The 19,746-nt window shown below is 41.3% G+C and overlaps 1 protein-coding gene across 2 annotated transcripts; it reads right to left on the reverse strand.

Annotated features, from left to right (window-relative positions):
- Nucleotides 1–229: 229 nt before the first annotated feature.
- rassf8a (Ras association domain family member 8a) lies at nucleotides 230–16,725 on the reverse strand. Of its 2 annotated transcripts, none has more exons than XM_030053324.1 (6): nucleotides 16,599–16,725; nucleotides 10,456–10,657; nucleotides 7,410–8,215; nucleotides 6,244–6,441; nucleotides 5,295–5,439; nucleotides 230–3,320 (listed from the first exon to the last, which is right to left on the reverse strand). In XM_030053324.1, exons 2-6 carry the CDS (start codon nucleotides 10,556–10,558, stop codon nucleotides 3,199–3,201), a joined length of 1,374 nt encoding a protein of 457 aa, XP_029909184.1. In that variant the 5' UTR covers nucleotides 10,559–10,657; nucleotides 16,599–16,725; the 3' UTR covers nucleotides 230–3,198. The 2 variants fall into 2 exon arrangements, with proteins under 2 accessions (XP_029909184.1, XP_029909183.1); XM_030053323.1 differs by having other exon boundaries at nucleotides 16,386–16,718.
- Between the last annotated feature and the right edge of the window lie 3,021 nt (nucleotides 16,726–19,746).

The following is a 19,746-nucleotide window of genomic DNA, read 5'->3' on the forward strand; positions in this document are numbered from 1 at the left end:
TTCACAATCGCTCACACTTGTGTTTGGTCGAATACACAGCACAATAAGTTCCCTATGTGTTAAGTCTGTCAGCGTGTCATTTCCAACAAATTACCCACATATGTAAATGGGCTGGCGGGAACACACGGTGCAAGAGAGAGTGCAAGTCCTGTGTACACAAGACATGGTAAAAAGGTCAGAGTACATACAGTAATATCTAACAGGTTTCATGAATAAACAACACCAAGAGTCTCACAGATGAAATGTATTGTTACTAATGCTCTAATCATCTGACAGGTCACAGCAGTGGAATGTACAGTAAGCCAAGGCTTTAAGCAAATGTCATGTGATAAAAGGATGATGAAGTAAGATTACCCTCAGTCTGCACTGGCTGATACAAAACAAGGGGCCTGCTTTCAACTTGTCGGAGGTTTTAAGCGGGATCAAGCCCAGTCTTTGTTGTTGCCATTTACTGGCTTTTTGCAATGTTATTTGAGTCTTTATGATTAATTGGATAGCTCTCCTTGATGCCTCCATGCAGCTCTGTTTGATTTGAGCCTCGCTAGTGATCACAGCTACTTAGTGGTCCAATTAGTACAAACGCATGCCTTTCAAGGTTAGGAAGGAACATATGCTGCCTTGAGGTGCAGCCCCCTTTTGAGTAAATCCTCAGCATAGAGGAACATGGTCAACATCAAAGCCCTCCACAGCAACATCTCCACCTACAGACAGAAAAAATCTCATCTGGTGCGTTCCCTTTGCCCAGAGCCTTTGCTTTCTCAAATGCAATTGACAGTACAGAGCTCTTTTAATATCTTCAGTCACCAGTGGAAAGCACAACGTAAAAGGAAATCATAAAAGTTTGAGTAAACACATTTTTGCCTTCATATCGCTACACATGCAAACCCTCTGCAAATCTTCCACAGGGCAGGGCCACATAACAAGGTTTATTTCTTTGCCTGGGAACACAAATCATAAAGCTTGGTGTGATTCTCATCACTCAATGCGTGGAAAATATACCCATTGCCTTTTCCTTCATTCGCACACTTTGATTACTGGGCGAAGGTCTCCCTCTTCTGGTGAAATGCTTGACACAAACATCTAGACTACAAGCTAGAGTACATACAATAAAACATTCTTCTCATTACATGCACAGCGCGGTTTCAACTGATATCACATGTAACGATCATAAAACATCCAATTTTGTCAATTAGTTTATTGAATCATGCAATCCATGTCGTATCAGCAGCCAGTTACAGCCATACATCTGTCAACACTTTGCGGTATATTAAGGCAGGGGGAAAAGAAAATAAGAAAATAGAAGGAAAACAAAAACAAAAACAAACAAATAAACAAGAACAAAAAAACAAACAAAAAAACAGGTATATACAGTCAACACCTTATAGAGCTCTAGAACATTTACAGTTGTAAACACGGACCACAGCTACTTCTCATCCCAGGGTGGAAAATTCACACAAGTGGTTTCTGAACAGTAAAACAACCCTCTGTTTCTTCCTGGGTAATAGAAGTGATCTAATGTGCTGCAAGACAAAAAAAAAAAAAAGGACAGACAGAAATGTCAACAAATTTACAGCACATAATATTATAGCGACAATAACACAGTGACAAAGTGGGAAGCACTATCAATAATGATCTCTCCCTTGACATTTCTACAAAAACACTATCATTTTTCAAAAAGATAATTATAAATAGGTTCCTCTTTGTTGCTATGCTATTGCCATTTCTCTCTGTGCAGGAAAGTGGCACTATTACATCTACAGATATCTTACTCACATTCTGAACTGAGCGCGATCATTGCTTCGGTGATTCTGCTAAAGCTTTACTGTACATTATTTGTATATGTCAATTGCTGTATGCACAAAAATGAATATAAGGCACTTATTTTGATGTGATTAGCAGCTGAACTACTATCAAAGAGGGGCTTCATGCGTTTTATTCATCCCTTTTCCCTTTTGTAATAGATTACAGACTCAAAAGCTAAATTGACCCCCCCCCACACACACACACACAATCTGTGGCTACCTAAGGTATTATTACATGCTCCCCCCTTTAGATTTAACATTCGGCTAATTAACTGTCTTGTAGGTGCTCTGGACATCCAGATATGGCTATATGAACAACACAAACATGCAACGAGACCCGATAATCTTTGGCCACCGATCATTACAGATGAACAAGCATAATAAATTTGGCAAAAATATACTTTGTAGTCATCTAAAAAAACAACACAAAACAAAGAAAAATAAAAGATAAAAAGATAAAAATAACACTGTTTCATTATGCAGGTGATACTGCGGGAAAAGAAGACACTGCATTCTTGGAACTGTGAATACACTGCTTCGTAATAAAATATAGTTCACTAAATAAAATTGAGTAAGAAAACGTATTTACAGTATGCCACCATTTTGGTACATATAGACAGCAACATTCTTCAGTAACAAAACTATTAACCATAACCATTGTGCATAGTTTTAACATGTACATAAAGTCAGAGCTAAAGGAATTGATTCTGATATGCAAAACAATAAGACTCTAGAGATATTTATGTCACAGAGATGAGTGGATCCTTCATTACTGATATATGAACCAGCCATTAAACTGGGTAAAATGCACTTACTACAGAAATACCTATGTTTTTAGAGCTATAATTCAAGGATTCACATACCAAGACTCTCAAGAGGAATATTTTTCAAAAAGCAGTATAGTCCGATTCATGATGCTAGTGATAAAACAATACTAATCATTCAGCAGGTACTGAAGTCAGAATAAAAGTACAGTAAGTGGATATGTTTAAAAGGGATGCTGACAAGTGTGTGATGTTCAGCAAGACGCAATATTTTCCAGACAAGCACCTATGCTGTGTTGCATGACGCTGCTGCCTCTGATGTTTTTTGGTCACTTCATCACTTTTAAGCACCTGTCACCCCCACCAAGTGCTCCGTGATTCTCATTCAGCGGTTTCCTTCATCGTTTGAGCCTTCACACTCAGGACGGCTGGTTTACATAGGCTGCTGCCACTAAATATAGGTAATAACTCCATGACGGATCTGTGTGAGTGAGAAAACAGTGCATAGGAGTGCTACTGAGGTATCCTGTACAGAGAAATCCAGACACAAGGGAGTGCTGGGGTGAATTAAAGGACCGAGGTGTAAGGGAGACTGGAGATGTTCCCTCAAACCGGGACTGTGTCGCTGAGCCTCAGACGTAGATCCCCTCCGGGTTTAGGCCGGAGCTCAGAGGGCTGTGGAGCACCCGAAGGTGGCCAGACATCGTGTGAGAGGACATGGGACGCTTCAGGGAGCCGGTGAGAGGAACTAAATCTGAGCGAGGAAAAAACATGAGAGGATATGCCACACAAAATGGCATGAAAACATATTTGGTGAAAAAGAGGCAAATTGTTGTATTACACACGCTTGAAAGCTCTTGTTTAGCTTGACCTGAACAAAATTAAAGAGGAAAATCCTAAAAACTTCAGTGAAAATTATATTCTATCTTGCACAAAATGAGTTTCAGTATGTTTTCTGAATCTTAATCTCTGCAAAAGTATGACTGGTTCCTATAGTTTTCTTTGAATAAAAAATTAAAAGCACTTAAAGTTTTATTGTAGCTGTGCATTAAATTAGGAAAATGCAACTTGAACAGTATTTTTTGAATAGATGAATGTGATAACTGCTGTACAACATCAAACCACCAGGAGTCAGCATTGCGCTACACAAAGAGCAGACCACTGAAGCTCATTCTGTGTCCAAGAATAAAAGCTCTTTCTAATTCAACACACATGTTCTGGTAAGTTATTAGAAGGACATGGACACTAAATCCATTTCTTTTCATAATGGAAAATCATTTCTGTGAAGCCTAATAATGAGATCCAGAACTTCGATTGATGTAAGGGTGGGCTGGAGCACATGGCCATACAGTCAGAGAAATATTTTGTGGGAAATTATTTAGAAAAGCTCTGTGGGCTTTTGTGATTTAAGTGTGAGGTGCTGCATAAACTGCTGTGTTAGAGTCCTGAACCCCCAAGTTCACTTTCATGAAGCTGCACAGCCCCGTTTTAAGTTATTTTAACTTAGGGACCTTGACATGAAAAAGTGCTTTGGTTCATATTAAGTATTAAATTGTTTACAGGCCAAACTTATACACTGAACAACATCGTAAGTGGTGAAATTAAAACAATGTTAAAGTAACCACTCGTACATTTTAACATCTTAATTTCTAGGTGAATTCACTTATGATGGAAATCAATTATTCCTCATTTAACTGACGACTGCAAACCTCTGTGTACCAGATATTAACAAATCACATTAGTATATAAACCATTACATACTGTTCTAGTTTCAGTAACTGAACTTGTTGGCAGACTGTAACCTTCAACAAATGAGGCATATTTCTTGGCGTAGGCTGAAATTGCTGTTCTAAAGTTTTGAGTATCCAGCTGGTAGATGAACAGTAGCTGGATTTGGACAGTCTCTATGGCAATCTGTCTACTCTCTTATTATTTAGTGCTCTTAGTTTTGTGTCAGCTCGCTGCCAGTCTCCTCTAGGATGGCAGAGCTATGGTCCGCTGGGCCCATCACAGAAACTGCTGAGCGTGTGATAGAGGGGCAGACTGATGTAGGGAGAGAGTGATGGACAGAGAGAGAGATGGAGAGCAGGGTGAATGAGTGACGCTGGGCCTGCTAGTATCCATGCAGCCGTTGGCATGGAGACTATAAGTGCCACTGGAGGGGGGAGAAACAGATACTATACTCTGCTTTCCTATCTTTCTTTTCTCTCTACTACCCTTCCCCACAATCTCACTCTATCTTGGTCATACACACACACACACACACACACACAAGAGCACACTGAGCTGAGTCACTTTCTTCCAGCAGGCTGTCAAGACATGAGGTAGAAAATAACAATAAAAGCCTTGGTGGGACAGAGTGACTCCGGTAATGCACAGACAGACTTGAAGACAAACTGCACTTAAACAAAAATCAGGGAAGTCATATGTCGCCTATGTGAGTGGCAGCCAAAGAGTAACATTTATTCTCAAAGAGCCTCCATGCTGACATACAGGACTCAATGTGATTAAGTTGTAATGCTTGTCTGGGCTCAGGCTTTTACTCCATCACTTAGATTTAATTGACCCATATGTCGCAGACTATATATCTGGAAGGTAAGGTCCCTACTTATCATTTGTGCCAAGAGTGTGCTGTGGCAAAGGCTTTGTCATATAATATAGATAATTACTTAAAAAGAGAATAAATTTGCAATATCCATCAATTTAAACTGTATTAAAAATGCATTACCTATGCCTTGGCTGGTGTGGGTGCTTTCTTCCTCAGTGGGTTCAGCAGGCAGCACTGTGACCTTGGTGCCAGTCTGCTGGATGAACTGCTGCAGGTTAACCTGCCTCAGCTCCTTGGTCAGCTGCTCCAGCTCATGCTGCATGTCCTTCATGGAAGTAGCAGGAACAACAGCAAGGGATTATTCAGGTGGTGGAGGATCGATTACAGCTCAAAACTGATTGACTTGCAGGTGCAGATTATGTAAGGGGGCAAGAAAGTGTGTGTGTTTAAGCTCACAAACCCTAGAATGTGATATGCATAAAACACAGGGAATAATGACTGATACCCTTAAAAGGTGCGCTGTAAATGGGTTGATATGAATGAGGATGTAAGCCTCAAGAGGCAAAAACAAGGAATAAGCATTCCAACTCACTGAGGAATTACATGTGTATTCCATGTTTTTTGTCAACCCTCAGCAAGCAGTGCACCTTTAAGTTCTAAGTAAGACCAAACTTCAAAAGTCAGTGCAAAGCCTGTTATGGATCCATTTCTCCCCAATAAGACTCAAAATACACACTGCACGAGCAGTGTTTTAAACAAAGATCTCCTTAATTTTCTGTATTTTACAAGTCATTTGGTATACAAGTAATTTAGATAAATCAGTATATCTGTAACATATACTAGTTTTCCACTGGATTTCCTTAATGAATCAGAAACTGAAATTTATAATTCATCAGCATAAGTGAAGTATAAATGTAAGTGTTTTACTTTTATTATCTCTTTGTGAGATTCCAGTACACTGAAAGAGAATCTCATCTTTTCACCCTCCCTCCCCTCACAGGGAGGTCAAAGCTACACAGCAGGATGACAGGACTGAGTATCTTGTCTAGGGACACTGCAGCTGACCAAAATAAGGTACTTTTGAATGTTTTCAGATACAAAAACTCCCCAGTGTGTGCTTGCATCTCACCTGCAGTCTCTTGCTGTTTTGTCCCAGTGATCTGTCCACAGCTCTGCAGCTGCTCTCCAGCTGGACAGCCTGTCTCTCCTGGGATTTCAACTCTGCTTTGGCCCTGAGGACTTGAGCCCGAGCCTCTGCCTCGCTGACCCACTGGGTCTCCTGTCGCTCCCTCTGGAGCCTCTCCTCTTCAAGGCCAGCCTCCACACCCTGACAGCACACATACACACACAGACAGCTGTGGTGAAAAGGTGGAAACCACAACCACATAATGTACACATACAGGGCTGTGCAATACAGACAAAATCAAATATCACAATATTTTACATCAAACAGAGGTTTGATGATTTCATAACATAGAAGAAAATAGAAGAAAATTCAGAGAATTAGGAATGAACATTAATTATTAAAAAAAAAAGTATAATCTGTAATTAGTGAATAATGTGGATTTGATGAGCAGATAAAGACATTTTAGTTAACCAAGACAGGCTAATAAGTTGTATCACATTACTGTGACACAGCCTTTCAGACCAAGGTAAAGCAACATTTAAATTATTTCATATTACTATAGCTAAAATCCAAGACAATATTTAATCTCAGACCCTTTTCACAGTAGCCGTTTTGACATGAAATAGCAGACAGACACAGGTGTCACTAATGACATTAATGAATCATGGTGTTGTTCATGCTGCCTCACAGGAAAGACTCTGGTTCACTTCAATGGAATGGGACCTAAATGAATGGCATTAGTAACACCAGTGTTTACTTGTTATTTCATGTCAAAATGGCTGCTGCAAAAAAGGATTTATATCGATATTATATTGCCCAGCTCAAACACACATCAACATATAATGTGTGCACATACTACAGTATGTACAGTGTGTATGTACTGGAAATGCCAAGGCTATCAAAAATAAGTAGTGTGGTATAGAGTACATGTCTCTATGTACATGTAGAATGTATTTCTCTGTAGTAAAACTAGCATTACCACTTAAGTCCTTGGCATAGAAGAAAAGTAAATTATTAGTTGTATTAGAGAGAACCAGCTGATGACTTCAGTCTCTCCACTGATTATGCTTTCCTTTTCCCACAAATTCTACTAAAATACTGCTGCTGAGGTCTGTCTGACCTCCTGAGTCCACACCCTTCAGAGCCGTCCAGCTCCAAAAATAGCCCACCTGTACCAGTGCCATCTTCTCTTCAATCTCCAGTTCACAGCCCTGCAGACGGCCATGCAGCTCCTGCAGCCTTTCCTCCAGCTGCCTCTCGCTCTCGAGCTCGATCTGCAGCTCGCTGGCCCAGAACTCCTCCTCCTCCATCTCCACCTCGTTCTTCCTCAGACGCCTCTCCAGCCTAAGGATCTCCTCCATTAGGCCTGTTCCTCCACCTCCTCCTGTGTCACCACTGCACCCTCCTCCGCGCCCCCCTCGGCCCTCAGCCCAGGCCTGCAGCTCGGCCTCATAGGTCTCCAGCCTCTTCTCCAGCACGTTAAGAGTCTCTCTCTGCAGACTCACCAGTCTGACCAGGTCTTCCATGCGACAGGCCCACAGGCCAGGAGACACGGTCCCGATGCCTGCCCCTGCATGATGATGATTCCCGTTATTCCCCAGGAGAAATCTTCGTTTGGCCTCTGCCTCTCCAATTCTCCCTCCGCTAAGTATGTCCCTAAGGCCCCGGGGCCCGCCAGTGAAGGTGAGAGACTTGCGGCGTGGTTCACGGCGGCGGAGGGAGCGGTCGTTGGGATGACGGAGCTTTGCAAGAGGTGGAAGGCTCTGCCGATGCAGACCGCGTTCAGGGCCCCTGAGAGACGGTCCTTCCGAGGGGGGGCGTTCAGTCAGGGAGGGGCCTGTGCGATGCAGGATGAGCTGGACGTCACCTGCATACTGGCCCCAGGTGTTCAGAGAAGCCACGGGGCTCTCATGTGGGGCTAGGTGGCGCTCTGTGTCCCGCCATTTCTCTACCAGAGTGTATCTCCCAGTGCGACCTGGAAAAAACACGAGAACATACATTTGTTCTTGTATTTTATTACTGTACTATCAATCTTGTATTATTATTATACATTATTTGACATATTCAGATAAATGAAAATTGAATTGAAATTATTGTGCTGCTAGATGATGCCTTATCCTAATTAATTTTGACATTTCTTTCAGGAATGCCATAACACAACCCTGGTAGGAGCTTGTCAACAGAAACGATTTTCGGTTTTTGTAAAATGCCAAAGTGACCGGGTGATACTGTCATCTGATTATTGAAAACTGTCCATATTTTTCCTCCAGAAAAATGAAAAGCAAGCGAGGAGGGGTCTCAGTGGTGATGCTCTCTCATCTTGGCGAGAGAGAAGGATGGATGAGTCAGACTTTCCCTCCTACTGCTCTACGCTTTGTGGGAAGTGATGTTAATACAGCCTGCTTGACTGCCCCCTTTCCTGAAGGAGCCATATGGGGAAGAGGGGGGCTTCAGATCTCCAACAGGCACTAAAAACAGAATGTGACCCACTGTAGCCCAGCAGGAGCTTTCCATGTAGCTAGAGGACTCAAATATTTGTTTACTTGATCACGACTTGTCCTCAGTCAACAACAAGCACTGTGGCAGATTGGTGAGCCTTATTCACCACCAGCTCCAGTTTTAATTGTAGGTTGATGAACCATAAAAAGCTTGATTAACAGACTTCACGTCCTCCCTTCTATTCCGAACAGTTTGAGCTTCCAGCACCAATGATGACTGCTTTCATAACCAAATGTGAAAAGTGTGAAAAATGTGTGTGTGCTTGATGAAAAACAACAGCTTAAGCAGGCATTGTGGTGGGAGCAGGTTTCACACATTGAGTGTATGCATATCTGTTGATGCAATGTACTGATGGGACCCAAAGGCTACCGGCTCATGGTAAAATGCTACTTTATCTATGGTCTTGTGGAATAAAAAAAAAGTATTATCATAGACCCATGTATTAATTATTATCTTACCATATTGAATATTTTTCCTTTTGAATTTTGAGATTTAAAATGAAGATATTGAAAATAAATGTACGCCATCTGGGCTGACTGACTACAAAGCATTTCATAACTCCTGCACTAAAATCCTGTCTTCATGACCATCTGTCTGTTAATTCAATTGCCAGCATTGAATTAACAGCACTGATCATTGTCCATTTTGAATGGTCTATGTTAGCTGTGAGTTAGAAATACAATGTTGGCCTGTGCAGAACAATTAAGTTTAAGACTAAGTAAGACTAAGTATGAAAATATGCAAAAGGTATGAAAATACAATACTTTTTTTTTTTGACATAAGTAGCATGTTAGTTGCGTGAAAACTTAAAACGAACCTGGTATTTAACAATGTTAATTTTTTTCTATAAAAAGTGAAAGTAAATCAATCAATCTGATAAAATCTGTTCAATCAGTCAATCAATCAATCAATCTAATCAGTCTCATAATAGCCAATGAAAGAATCTAGAAGCTTGATTTTTGATGGTGCATGTTCCTAGCATTTGTTGCTTTACAGAAACTGACAGTTTCTTTCAGTAAGCTCACGGTTCACCCACACACATTTTGGCACACTGGCAAGAAACACATAGCATCAAGATTTTGATAGAAAGATGATTTAGTCTAATTATCAATATGACTGTTGAATGATTGATCATTCCATTCATTTCATCCTGTACCTTGTGAGAATATAACAGAAAGGAGTAAAAAATGTCCCCCATGATGGATTTACAGAATACTTCATCCTTCCAAGTTTCATCAAAATGAAAGTGGTGCTGTACCAGCTGTAAGGACAGCCGGGTGTATATGATTTTGCTCAAATGAACATCGAGCCAATGATGTAATGTTCATAAATTACAGAACATGGTGCCTATAAAATGTCATCCATCCAATTTTTGTTCAAATTGAACCAGCTGTGTCTGAGACTTGAATTACATATTTTATCCTGTACTAATAACACCTGTATAAGGCCGATCGGTGTAAATTTAAACTCTGGAAGTTTAAACTTTCAAAAAACTTTGGACAGTGCAAAAATACATTATCCTTCCAAAGTGAATAAAAATCAGACCAGTGGTGTCTAAAATATCCCTTTAAAAAAAAATGGATGGATGGACAAAAACAGCTCTGTCTACAGTCCATCCCACTGATTGCATGGGAGACAGAAATATTATAGTCTAGCACGAAACCCTAACATGTCTGATGACAGGGCACTTAGATGGTGCCTTGCATGGTGATCTACCTATAGCCTGTGCCAGAGCGATGACCACTTCCTGGCAGGTGGTTGCCTCAGTGACCCCGCAGACGACTCTTTGGACTCCGTCCACCCAGACCTTGAGCTCCATGTTGGGTCACGTTCGAGAGGGCCAGATGTGTTGTGTTGGCCCCGTCATTCCTGAAGGCTGTGGAGGTGCAGGGCAGCTACAGCGCCTCTGGTTTCTTCACTGAAAAGGAAAACCATGGGGAAAAACAGGAAACAGTTAGTCAGGAAGGATATGTGTTCAAGGCCAGGGGTTATGGTAAGCGGCTGCCAGGGGTGATGTCTTTAAAGTCACAACGAACTGAAAAACTTTTTTTTTTTTTTCAATTTGTTAGCTAATTTTCCATGCCAGGCTACTGACAAATGCTGACAAAATACAGAATTAATACAGAATTCATGCTGAATGTGTTGACATGAAACAACAAGGCCCCTCCAATCAAATAAATCTGCCATTCTCTCCCTGTCTTCCTCTATTGGTTTACACTTTTAAAAGATGCTTCTATATTTTTTTATGACTTCAAACACAATGATGCAGACCATTCCACTTGTGATAATACTTTGCTAACACAAGCAGCCAACTAATTCTAAACAAGTTAATTCATCACCAGGTATGGCCATGCTATTTTTAGCAGCTGGGTGAGGAAAAAGTGTAGCTGAGTTGGGAATGGACTGGTCCAGCCACGCTTGCCAGGACCAGCTGGCCATAATGCTGTTTTTCTATCCTTCTCTATGAATAGGTACATGTCTGTTGGGGGGGGGTAGGATGAGTCTGCCAGCAGAAATTCCCAAGCCAGGTTCCTGCTTTTGTATGGAGGATATCACGTGGAGACAGTGAGGAGAGAGCAGGAAGACAGAGTAAGCGAAACACCGAAGAAGAGGACAGAAAGAGCGAGTGAAACAGAGAAATCAGGAAAAGGCAGAACGGGAAGAGATTACAACAACAGGGAACTCACGACACCCTGCTTTGGTTGCTTCAGTTAATGCCCCTGTTCTGTGGCAGATATATTTATGGGCAAAATGTGCGCTTGAAAGCTGCATTATTCCCAATTCCCAATATAATAAAAAGGATAATATTAGAAACAGGGCACCTTCATGATCCTCTAACAAAACTAACTCTCAGGATGCTGGCTAGAGAAAGATTTGGAGACGTTTGAAGGTTACAGAGGCACAAACTTAACTGCAAGGGCGTCTATGCCGATGCTTGAATGGCATGCTATTCATTGATTATTCACATAATTATTAGCAGAGCATGTGTGCAAGATGACATTACAGATATGGAACACATATTAGATATAGACATCTGGAGGGGAAAAGCCTCCTTCATTACAATTTTCTTCAAGGACGGTCTACTGGGGGATTATGAATGGCATCTGTCCAGCTCTGTAACACCCGCTGGATCTAACCTTCACTGCACCTGCACTGCTGAAGCAAGAGGTCCTTATGTCAACTAACCCTGCACCCTTCACACCTCCCCCCCGATGTATTCCCTACCCTCATTCTCAATGTCATCCGCAAGAGACTGTCCTTTTCTCTGCTCAATGCTTTGCTAAATATGGCAGATGAAGACATTAAACAGCACTACAGAGTTAAAACAGAGCCAAGGACTCCAGAGAAAAGCCTTTCTGTTTCAGATATTTAGGAAGTCAGCTTTAAGTGCATACTATTCACAGTGAACTATGACTTTATGTAATTTTGTGTGCCTGGGAACAGTCTATGTGTGTATGTATCGCCTTTGTCTCCGGCCTGGCTGTTGATCTCTCTCTGTTCTTGGCGTATTTACAGCTCAGTAAGTGCTTTTGTCCTTCATTCAGATTGTCCTTAAATGGCAGCAAGCACTGAGGGATGGAAAGAAAAAAGGGACTAGTCACACATCAAGGTTTTTCTGCAGTGACCCAAAACACTGTCACCACGTTGCTGAACCCTTTTTTCCAAAAAAAAAAACAAAAAAAAAAAACAGCATGGGTCTTGATGCAAAGCAGGCATAGTGGACCAGTACGAGGGAAGATTGGGATACGCTGGGAGGAAAGATGAATTGGCTTACAAAATTACTCCTTACTACACCACTTTAAGAGGTTCAGCTATTAAGTCAAGAGAGTTGCCAGATGGAAGAAACAACTGTACAGAGAAACCCGAGCATTTTCATGTGCAGTAAAGAAAGCTGACTAAAAGCCATTTGTTTATACAACCTTGAAGATACCAAAGACTGAGTGAGGCATTTATTATTACTACTAACCCTGCAAACAAAAACGCCAGCAAGAACATCTCCATTTTGTGCAGAAATGATGATACAGGCACAGTGGTTTGGGGGCACAATGCCATCTCTAGCTCTGCACCAGTCATCTGCCCTGTTATGGCCAGCCTGGGTAGATGGCCATTCCCTGATCTTGTGCACCTTCTCATATGCCAGAGATGCATTTGTGAGACAGAAAGAGGCTGAAATTCCTGTGCAGCTCGGTTGAGAGATAGTCAAACACAGTAGAAACCTCAAACCCAGATGGACTTAATAGCCCAGATGTATTTGTTTCAATCTGGTATTAGCTGAGGAGTATTTATTGCTCTGTGTCCCGGGAACCATGAGGTGTGTGAGCAGCACTGAGCAGCCTGTCTGTCCGACTGCTGATGACACGGCTCCCGTTTCCTCAGCCAAGGGACCAGGCCTACAGGAGCTCGGTGGGTTGGCAGGAGAAAGGCTTCTCCTGGCCACTGGTGTCAACAACGTACCATATGCTCTGGGTGTTCCTACACATACAAAGACAACACACCCCTGTACACCTCTACCATGTAGTATTGTGCGATGTTGCACAAAACATGGCACTGATTTTTGGTAGATTAAGTGTGTACTGAAAAATCCACCCAAACAAAATCCCTCAGTGCGTATAAAGAGATTCTACATCATGAACTGGCCTGAGTAGCATGCAACTTTCTGAACAAGGCGCATTTGAAAAGAACAAAATGGGCATTCATTACATTAAAACAAAACTAAGAGTGAGCACGACTCAGGAGAAAGCCCCTTAGGGAGCAAATGAACCGGTCTGAGAAAAATGATCTCACAGGAAAACACTAATGTTCTGCAACTATTACCTCCATGAATAGATGCTATTACACCCTAGTTCCTCCAATAACTTGCTGACCATTGTTCACTAAGGTGGAAAACAATGCAGCTATTTCACAAAACACAAGAGCCTTGGGCACTGTGGGTCCAGAGGCACACATAGCTAAAACAAACCACAAAAATAACACAAATAGGTCATTATGAGAAGTTTCTCACATGCTCAGTATCCCATGCTACTCTCAACTTAAGAAAATGGGGTTCTTTACAGACTGTGGAAAGATAGGGGTCCTGTTATAATGCTTTAAAACTCCTTGTCTATTTCTAACCAAACTTTAATTCAAATTGCACTTCCTGCCGAGCAACATGTAATTACTAGCAATTTATACTCCACTGTAATTGGTAACAGATCTCTTGTGAAACAGATCTCTGTGCGCAGCCAAGGACAGATGCTAGTGTATTGTGGTAGCGCTGGTGGTAACTCTCCTGGAACAAACTAGAGAATGCTTTTTTTGCCTTTTCAATGCCTCTGCATTGCCATGAAGTGCCCTCACAAAAAGCACAGGGTAATCTCTGGGCCTCAGATGCCTCAGGGCAGCAGTAGTATACCATAATGTAAAACAGACCAGACTGATAACATGTGGGATCCCTGCGGTTGAGATTGGAAGGGCTTGTGGTGGGAACCAGATAAAACCCCCAGTATGCCAGCCTGGCCTGTATGCAATGCCTCCTGTCAAGTGTGAACATTACAGATCATGGCAAAGACTATTGCCAGAAACAGGCCTTGATCCTGTAGTGTGGAAACTGATAACATCCAGTCAATGCATTCCTGGCCACTGAGAATGCAATGGGCCATGGCTTGGAGATAAGGGAGCTATGAGTCCTTTCACCCTGTGATCTGAACATCTATCACGCTACTCGCTACTAAAAGGACTACTAACTCCACAACAGCTATTCAGTGACACTTCAACAGACTGCAGCTGGAGACAGTATGCCATTAAGAAAATGGAGATTGAAATCAGCAATATCAGCAGACTAATGTTTTCTAAATCCTTAACAAGGCAGGGACAATAATACTAAAAACAAAAAACAGAAGGGGCAAATTATCTGATGACTATCAATCATTTTCTGAAATCTCTAGCAGCACCATGCCGTCCACAATGCTACCTCACTCTCCGGTAATTAGTACCTCAATTGCATTAGCTTCCCCACAAATGACAAGCTACACAATAACAATGTGCTGCCTTCAATATAAATAACTGGCAATGAAAGGCAAATTAAAGTTGCTGTTTTTCTGCAACCCAGAGATATACTTGTATCCAGTGAGCAGTTCAACAGGAGAATCTGCTATCAGAAAGCAAATATGATGCACATCTCAGTACACATCTGTGAGCATTACAAAAGACTGAATTTGCTTCCTTAAAATTCACAACAAGTTCTCCACACATAAAGAGTTTGAAAACAAACTCTGCTCTAGCCTCCTATAGTCAGCTTTGGCACCTAAAATCTCTAGGTCCCCCCTCAAAACATAAGCACGATGCAGCACTGCAGAGAGGCAGCCAAGCACTTGTCCAAAATTCAGGCTTCCCCTAAGATCTGAAGATCTAGGCACATGGGATTAACGCCATATCCAGTCACGCTACAGGCAGCACCCCCAGCTCCTGTCAGCTCTCCAGTGGCCCCTGGAGCGAGCCTCCCCCTCCGCCTGTCTGGCTGATGTTAAACTATTAGATTCTGGAGCAGCCTCCCCCAGTCGGGAGGTCAGCGCTGGCAGAATCTCAAACATCTGGACAGCACGTTTAGCCAGCAATAATGCCGCCTTTGTTCCCTTGCCATATTCACTAGTCAAAAGCCAGCTTTGAAGAGGCAGCAGGGCAGGCAGCAGACTCCTGCAGCAGGGCAGAGGCACAGCAGCCACGGTTAGCGGGGCAACTGAGGCCCCTGACCAAGGTTAAGATGTGACAGCAGCTTGTTAGGCATCATCTGGCAGTCACTCACACTGTTTCATTAAAGACCAAACTGAACTCATGTTTTTCAGCACCTGGTGTTGCAGTCAGCCATGAAAGAAAAAAGACCCAATGCAATATGACTTATTCATTTTTCTGGAAGAAAGTCTTTAGCTAAGGGTTTGCAGCGTACCAGCAGTACTGGTGTTAGGTTCCTGATACCAGGTGAGACCAAAAGCCACTGAATTGCACATCTAAATTTCCAAACTAAAGCAACCTGGCTGAGAGAGACAAAATTGAGGTTGTATTCAGCTACTGAGTCCTGAGATGCTACAGGTTGATTCTGCTGCACCTAAAGTTTGTGGAGGGTAGCAGCACTGGAGATTGCTTAAACTAGATTTCAAAGTAACTTCACAGATCCTGTATTGATTTTAAAGTGACTGATTTTCGAGTTCATGAGAGCTCATAATATTTACAGATGATACAGAACCACATGAGACACAAAAAAGAAAAAAAGTGTGTTATACAGTGCATCTGAGTGCTTTTCAAAATATGCAGGCCTGAAGAAGTCATCAATTAAATCAGCTGAGAAACGCCTCTTTGTAATTGGTCGTTTTTTCACAAACACACAAAGGCATGAGTAGTGTAAAAAGCATTGTAGCCCTGACTGACTTGACTGCTACGCTATAGAGCCTGAAAGACGCAAAACATGAACACCTAACCTCTTTCCCATTAAAGTACAGCCTGCGTTTTATTGTTGGTGGCGAGTGGACAAGCCTGGAGAAATGGCGATAATGGGTTCTGGTCGGTTCAGAGAGTAGCCCAACTCTTCTACTACAGTCCTGTTTCCGTTATCTCAGCCTCACAACTCCATAGTCTTGGCTGCTGCTCATTCTGCTATGAAAAAATACTCTTACCTTTATGTTGCCAAAAGGATTCAACTCCCTGCTGCCTATCCAAAGTGAAGTTGTCGGGAGAAAATACAGGTAAAGACGTGAATTCCGCAAAATTTTGTCCCTCTTCACCATTGCCCAGTAAATTACTTCCAACGAATTGCGACAAAGTAACGTTTTCGCTGCCGGGCAAAAAGACACCGGAAGACACAGAAGATGAAAAGAAAGGGTTATCACCGTTTTTGTCCACCGTCCGAAAGTTTCTGGCAGCCCTCTCCGTGCGCTAGTCTTTTGCGGTCTAACCAATAAGCTGCGGAAAATGCCCCTCTCCCCGTTTCATTACTCCTGCTGGTAAATACATCGCTTCGGAACTGGGACACCGCAAGGCATTGTGGACTGTTTAAAGCTGCAATACACTTGGAGTGGAGGGGAGGGGAGGGGAGGGGAGAGGAGGGTGGGGGTGCGGGATGCGAGGCTACCTGGAGTAGTGACTCCCAAACTTTTTCCAAATCATGATATTAAAGTTTTGCCCCCCCTGAGGATCCCCAAAACTTTTGTTGCTGGATAATTTATACACAACTGTCTGGTGATTATACTGCAGAGAGAGAGAGAGAGAGAGAGAGAAACCTCCAGTCAAAACATGCATCCTTATATAGACAATTCTCTCTCCGTGAAAATACATTCAAAGTAAAACGTCGCTATTCTTCAGTTTGCTGGTTGAGACTCTGTGGGACAGTGTTTGGGAGATGAGTGTCTGCTGGAGGCTGTCACACAACAAAGCTTGTCTCTGTTGCTCGAGTTAAAGTGGTTTACTCCTGTTTAGTTTTGTCACACAGTATCTAATTCTGGAGCTAAAGCTTCTACTTAATCTGAAGAATATTATGATCTATTCCCCTAAAATGCCCCATAGGAAGAAGAAGAACAAATACATGTATAATACAATGCATTATAGAAAGATATAGTATAAGGATACCATAGACAGATTTTCAGATTGCCTATAGGATTATGTATGTATGTATGCATTTACTTATTTATGTATGTGATTTATGTGTAGGATGATTGGGGTATATTGGGCTTAAAGATATGCAAACATACATGATTTTCTTTAATATAGCTTGAAATTTAGCTGAAGACCAGCTGTTTTTGTTGCAAACTTTGACTGAAACTATTTTTTTAATGTCACTATTTCCCTTCTTCGCTTCATTAGACACCTTCAAGCTTGACAGGACTGAATCTAGAGATAGTAATGCAGGGTGACTTGTGTTCACACTTTCCAACAAGAACTGAACCCGCAAGTTATTTAAAGGACGCCGATGCATAAACAGTCCTCAGCATGTTAGTGGAGCAGCTGATGAGGTTTTGGCAGCGACGCCATATGAATAGATGCGCACTGCCCTCTTGTGACTCAACTTGGGACAGTCAACATACAGGACAGATGACTGGCTCCTCTTGTGGATTAACTGAATTTTTTTTTTCTCGTTAGAAAACAGTCACTTTCAAAGTCACATTTTAATCCCCTGTGATTAATTCTCAGTATGCCGTTCCCATTAAGACAGTTGCATAATTTGCTTACATGGGAACGGGGTAATCTTCTATTTTCATGTCTCCAGTAATTTTACCCAAATCTTATAGTAATGGTAGAAATATGTGCATTAAAGTAATTTAGACTATATTAGATTAAGCTTATTTTTAGCGTGTAGATTTAAGCCTACATCCATTACTAGTGGAAACAGCTAAACGCCCAAGTTAAATTAAATAAAATCCACATCCGAGACTTGTTTGTTTGGAAGTATAATTATATTGTTATATTTACATCCATAGTGAGAAAATATGTCACCTGACCAATTGCCCTATGAAATGGCAGAGAAGCCACGTGATAGTCTATATGCGTCATATATGAGTATATGAGTTAAATTTTGCCTTTTATAGTTTTAAGTTGTCTTTCTTTGGGATGAATTATTGCATGAATGAGTATTATTGCTGAAACAAAACTTGTATCTGCTTAATTATGAGCAATAATGCTGTGTAGATGTAGGGTGTTGTATGTTTTGCATCTTGACCAAATAAATGTTCTGTAGTTACACCTGACGTGAGAATATGTTTTTAGCCTGTGCTATCATGAGTCACACAAACTCTGCGACCATTATGGTGTAAAAACAGAAGCAAAACTAATGTTGAAATTCATGGACATTTATATTGAATATGTACACAGCCACTTATTTATGCATTTCTAAAGTAAAGTGCAATTCCTTATTTCTTAAAAACAAACAAACAAACAAACAAAAGACAAAAAAAAAAAAAAAAAAAAAAAAAAAAAACACTTATCACCTTAATCCAAAATATCCATTGTGTGTGTCACTGTCTCAGGTATAGGCCTCTGTAATAAATGTCTACAGTACACAATAGATTCTCATTAAATATGTTTTTAAATAATAAAATGATTTTTTGATTTGATTTTTTGGTAAAAATACCTGAATTTACACACAATTCTCAGCATTTTACAAAAGAGTGTCCCTAAATAACTTGAAATCAGTTGTGATCTAAGAATAATAATGTGATACAGAGTTGTGGTTTCCTGCGCAGATTTACGTAATTCTGACAGAAAATAATAACGAATATATTCCTATAATATTCTTATAGTGAGCTGTAGTGTGCCCGCAGCTTATAGCGAACTTATGATATTTTGTTATGATTTATATCTATTATTGTATTACCGTATTGCTCCTATAATACTTCCACAGCGGCTTATTATTTTGCTGTAGGCCTACTACTCTTTGTGTAGTGTATGTCTAAAATGTGTTTTAGGATTAAAGTCACTCTATTGCCAAGGGAGTCCGTTGTATGTAGATACTTTGCCAATTAGATATTTAACAATTGCGTAATTTATGGATTATTTACCCTGTATGATGTGCTTGTTGTCTTTGCACAGAATTAATTGTTTTAGGTCTGCGTTGGTTTATTAGCAAAACTGTATTGTTGAATCTATGCACATACACTGCGCAGTAAGGACGCTTGTGAAAGGCCAGGGAAACTGACAAGGGATTGCCAAATCATTTCCTTGCCTGGGAATGACGTCCCTCCAGCACATTCCAGTTATATTTAGAGCCTATATATAGTGGAGTCGCCCCCTAGGCTTTGTTGACTCTGCAGCAGGGAGCAGAGAGGCTCATCGCACTGAAAGTGGATGTCCTGAAATTGACACCATGTGACCTACATTGTCACAATATCGTACGCGTAACATGAAGGCCCATATGTGACTCACTTTACAGTTTTTACATGCGATTTAATGGGGAAGTCGAAGAAAAATACACATAACTTACAACAATATGAGATAACCGGGGTTCACATCAGCCTCTCACAGCCATCACAGCCTGTTAAAAACACC

Source organism: Myripristis murdjan, chromosome 6, assembly GCF_902150065.1.
Source record: "Myripristis murdjan chromosome 6, fMyrMur1.1, whole genome shotgun sequence".
Classification (NCBI taxonomy): domain Eukaryota; kingdom Metazoa; phylum Chordata; class Actinopteri; order Holocentriformes; family Holocentridae; genus Myripristis; species Myripristis murdjan.

Coding starts and splice junctions, on each gene's coding strand:
- rassf8a (XM_030053324.1), bottom strand. CDS start 10,558: ATGGAGCTCAAGGTCTGGGTGGACGGAGTCCAAAGAGTCGTCTGCGGG. Junction 8,216..10,455: donor CGCTCTGGCACAGGCTATAG/GTAGATCACCAT, acceptor TGTTTTTTCCAG/GTCGCACTGGGAGATACACT. Junction 5,440..6,243: donor AAAACAGCAAGAGACTGCAG/GTGAGATGCAAG, acceptor ACTTCCATGAAG/GACATGCAGCATGAGCTGGA.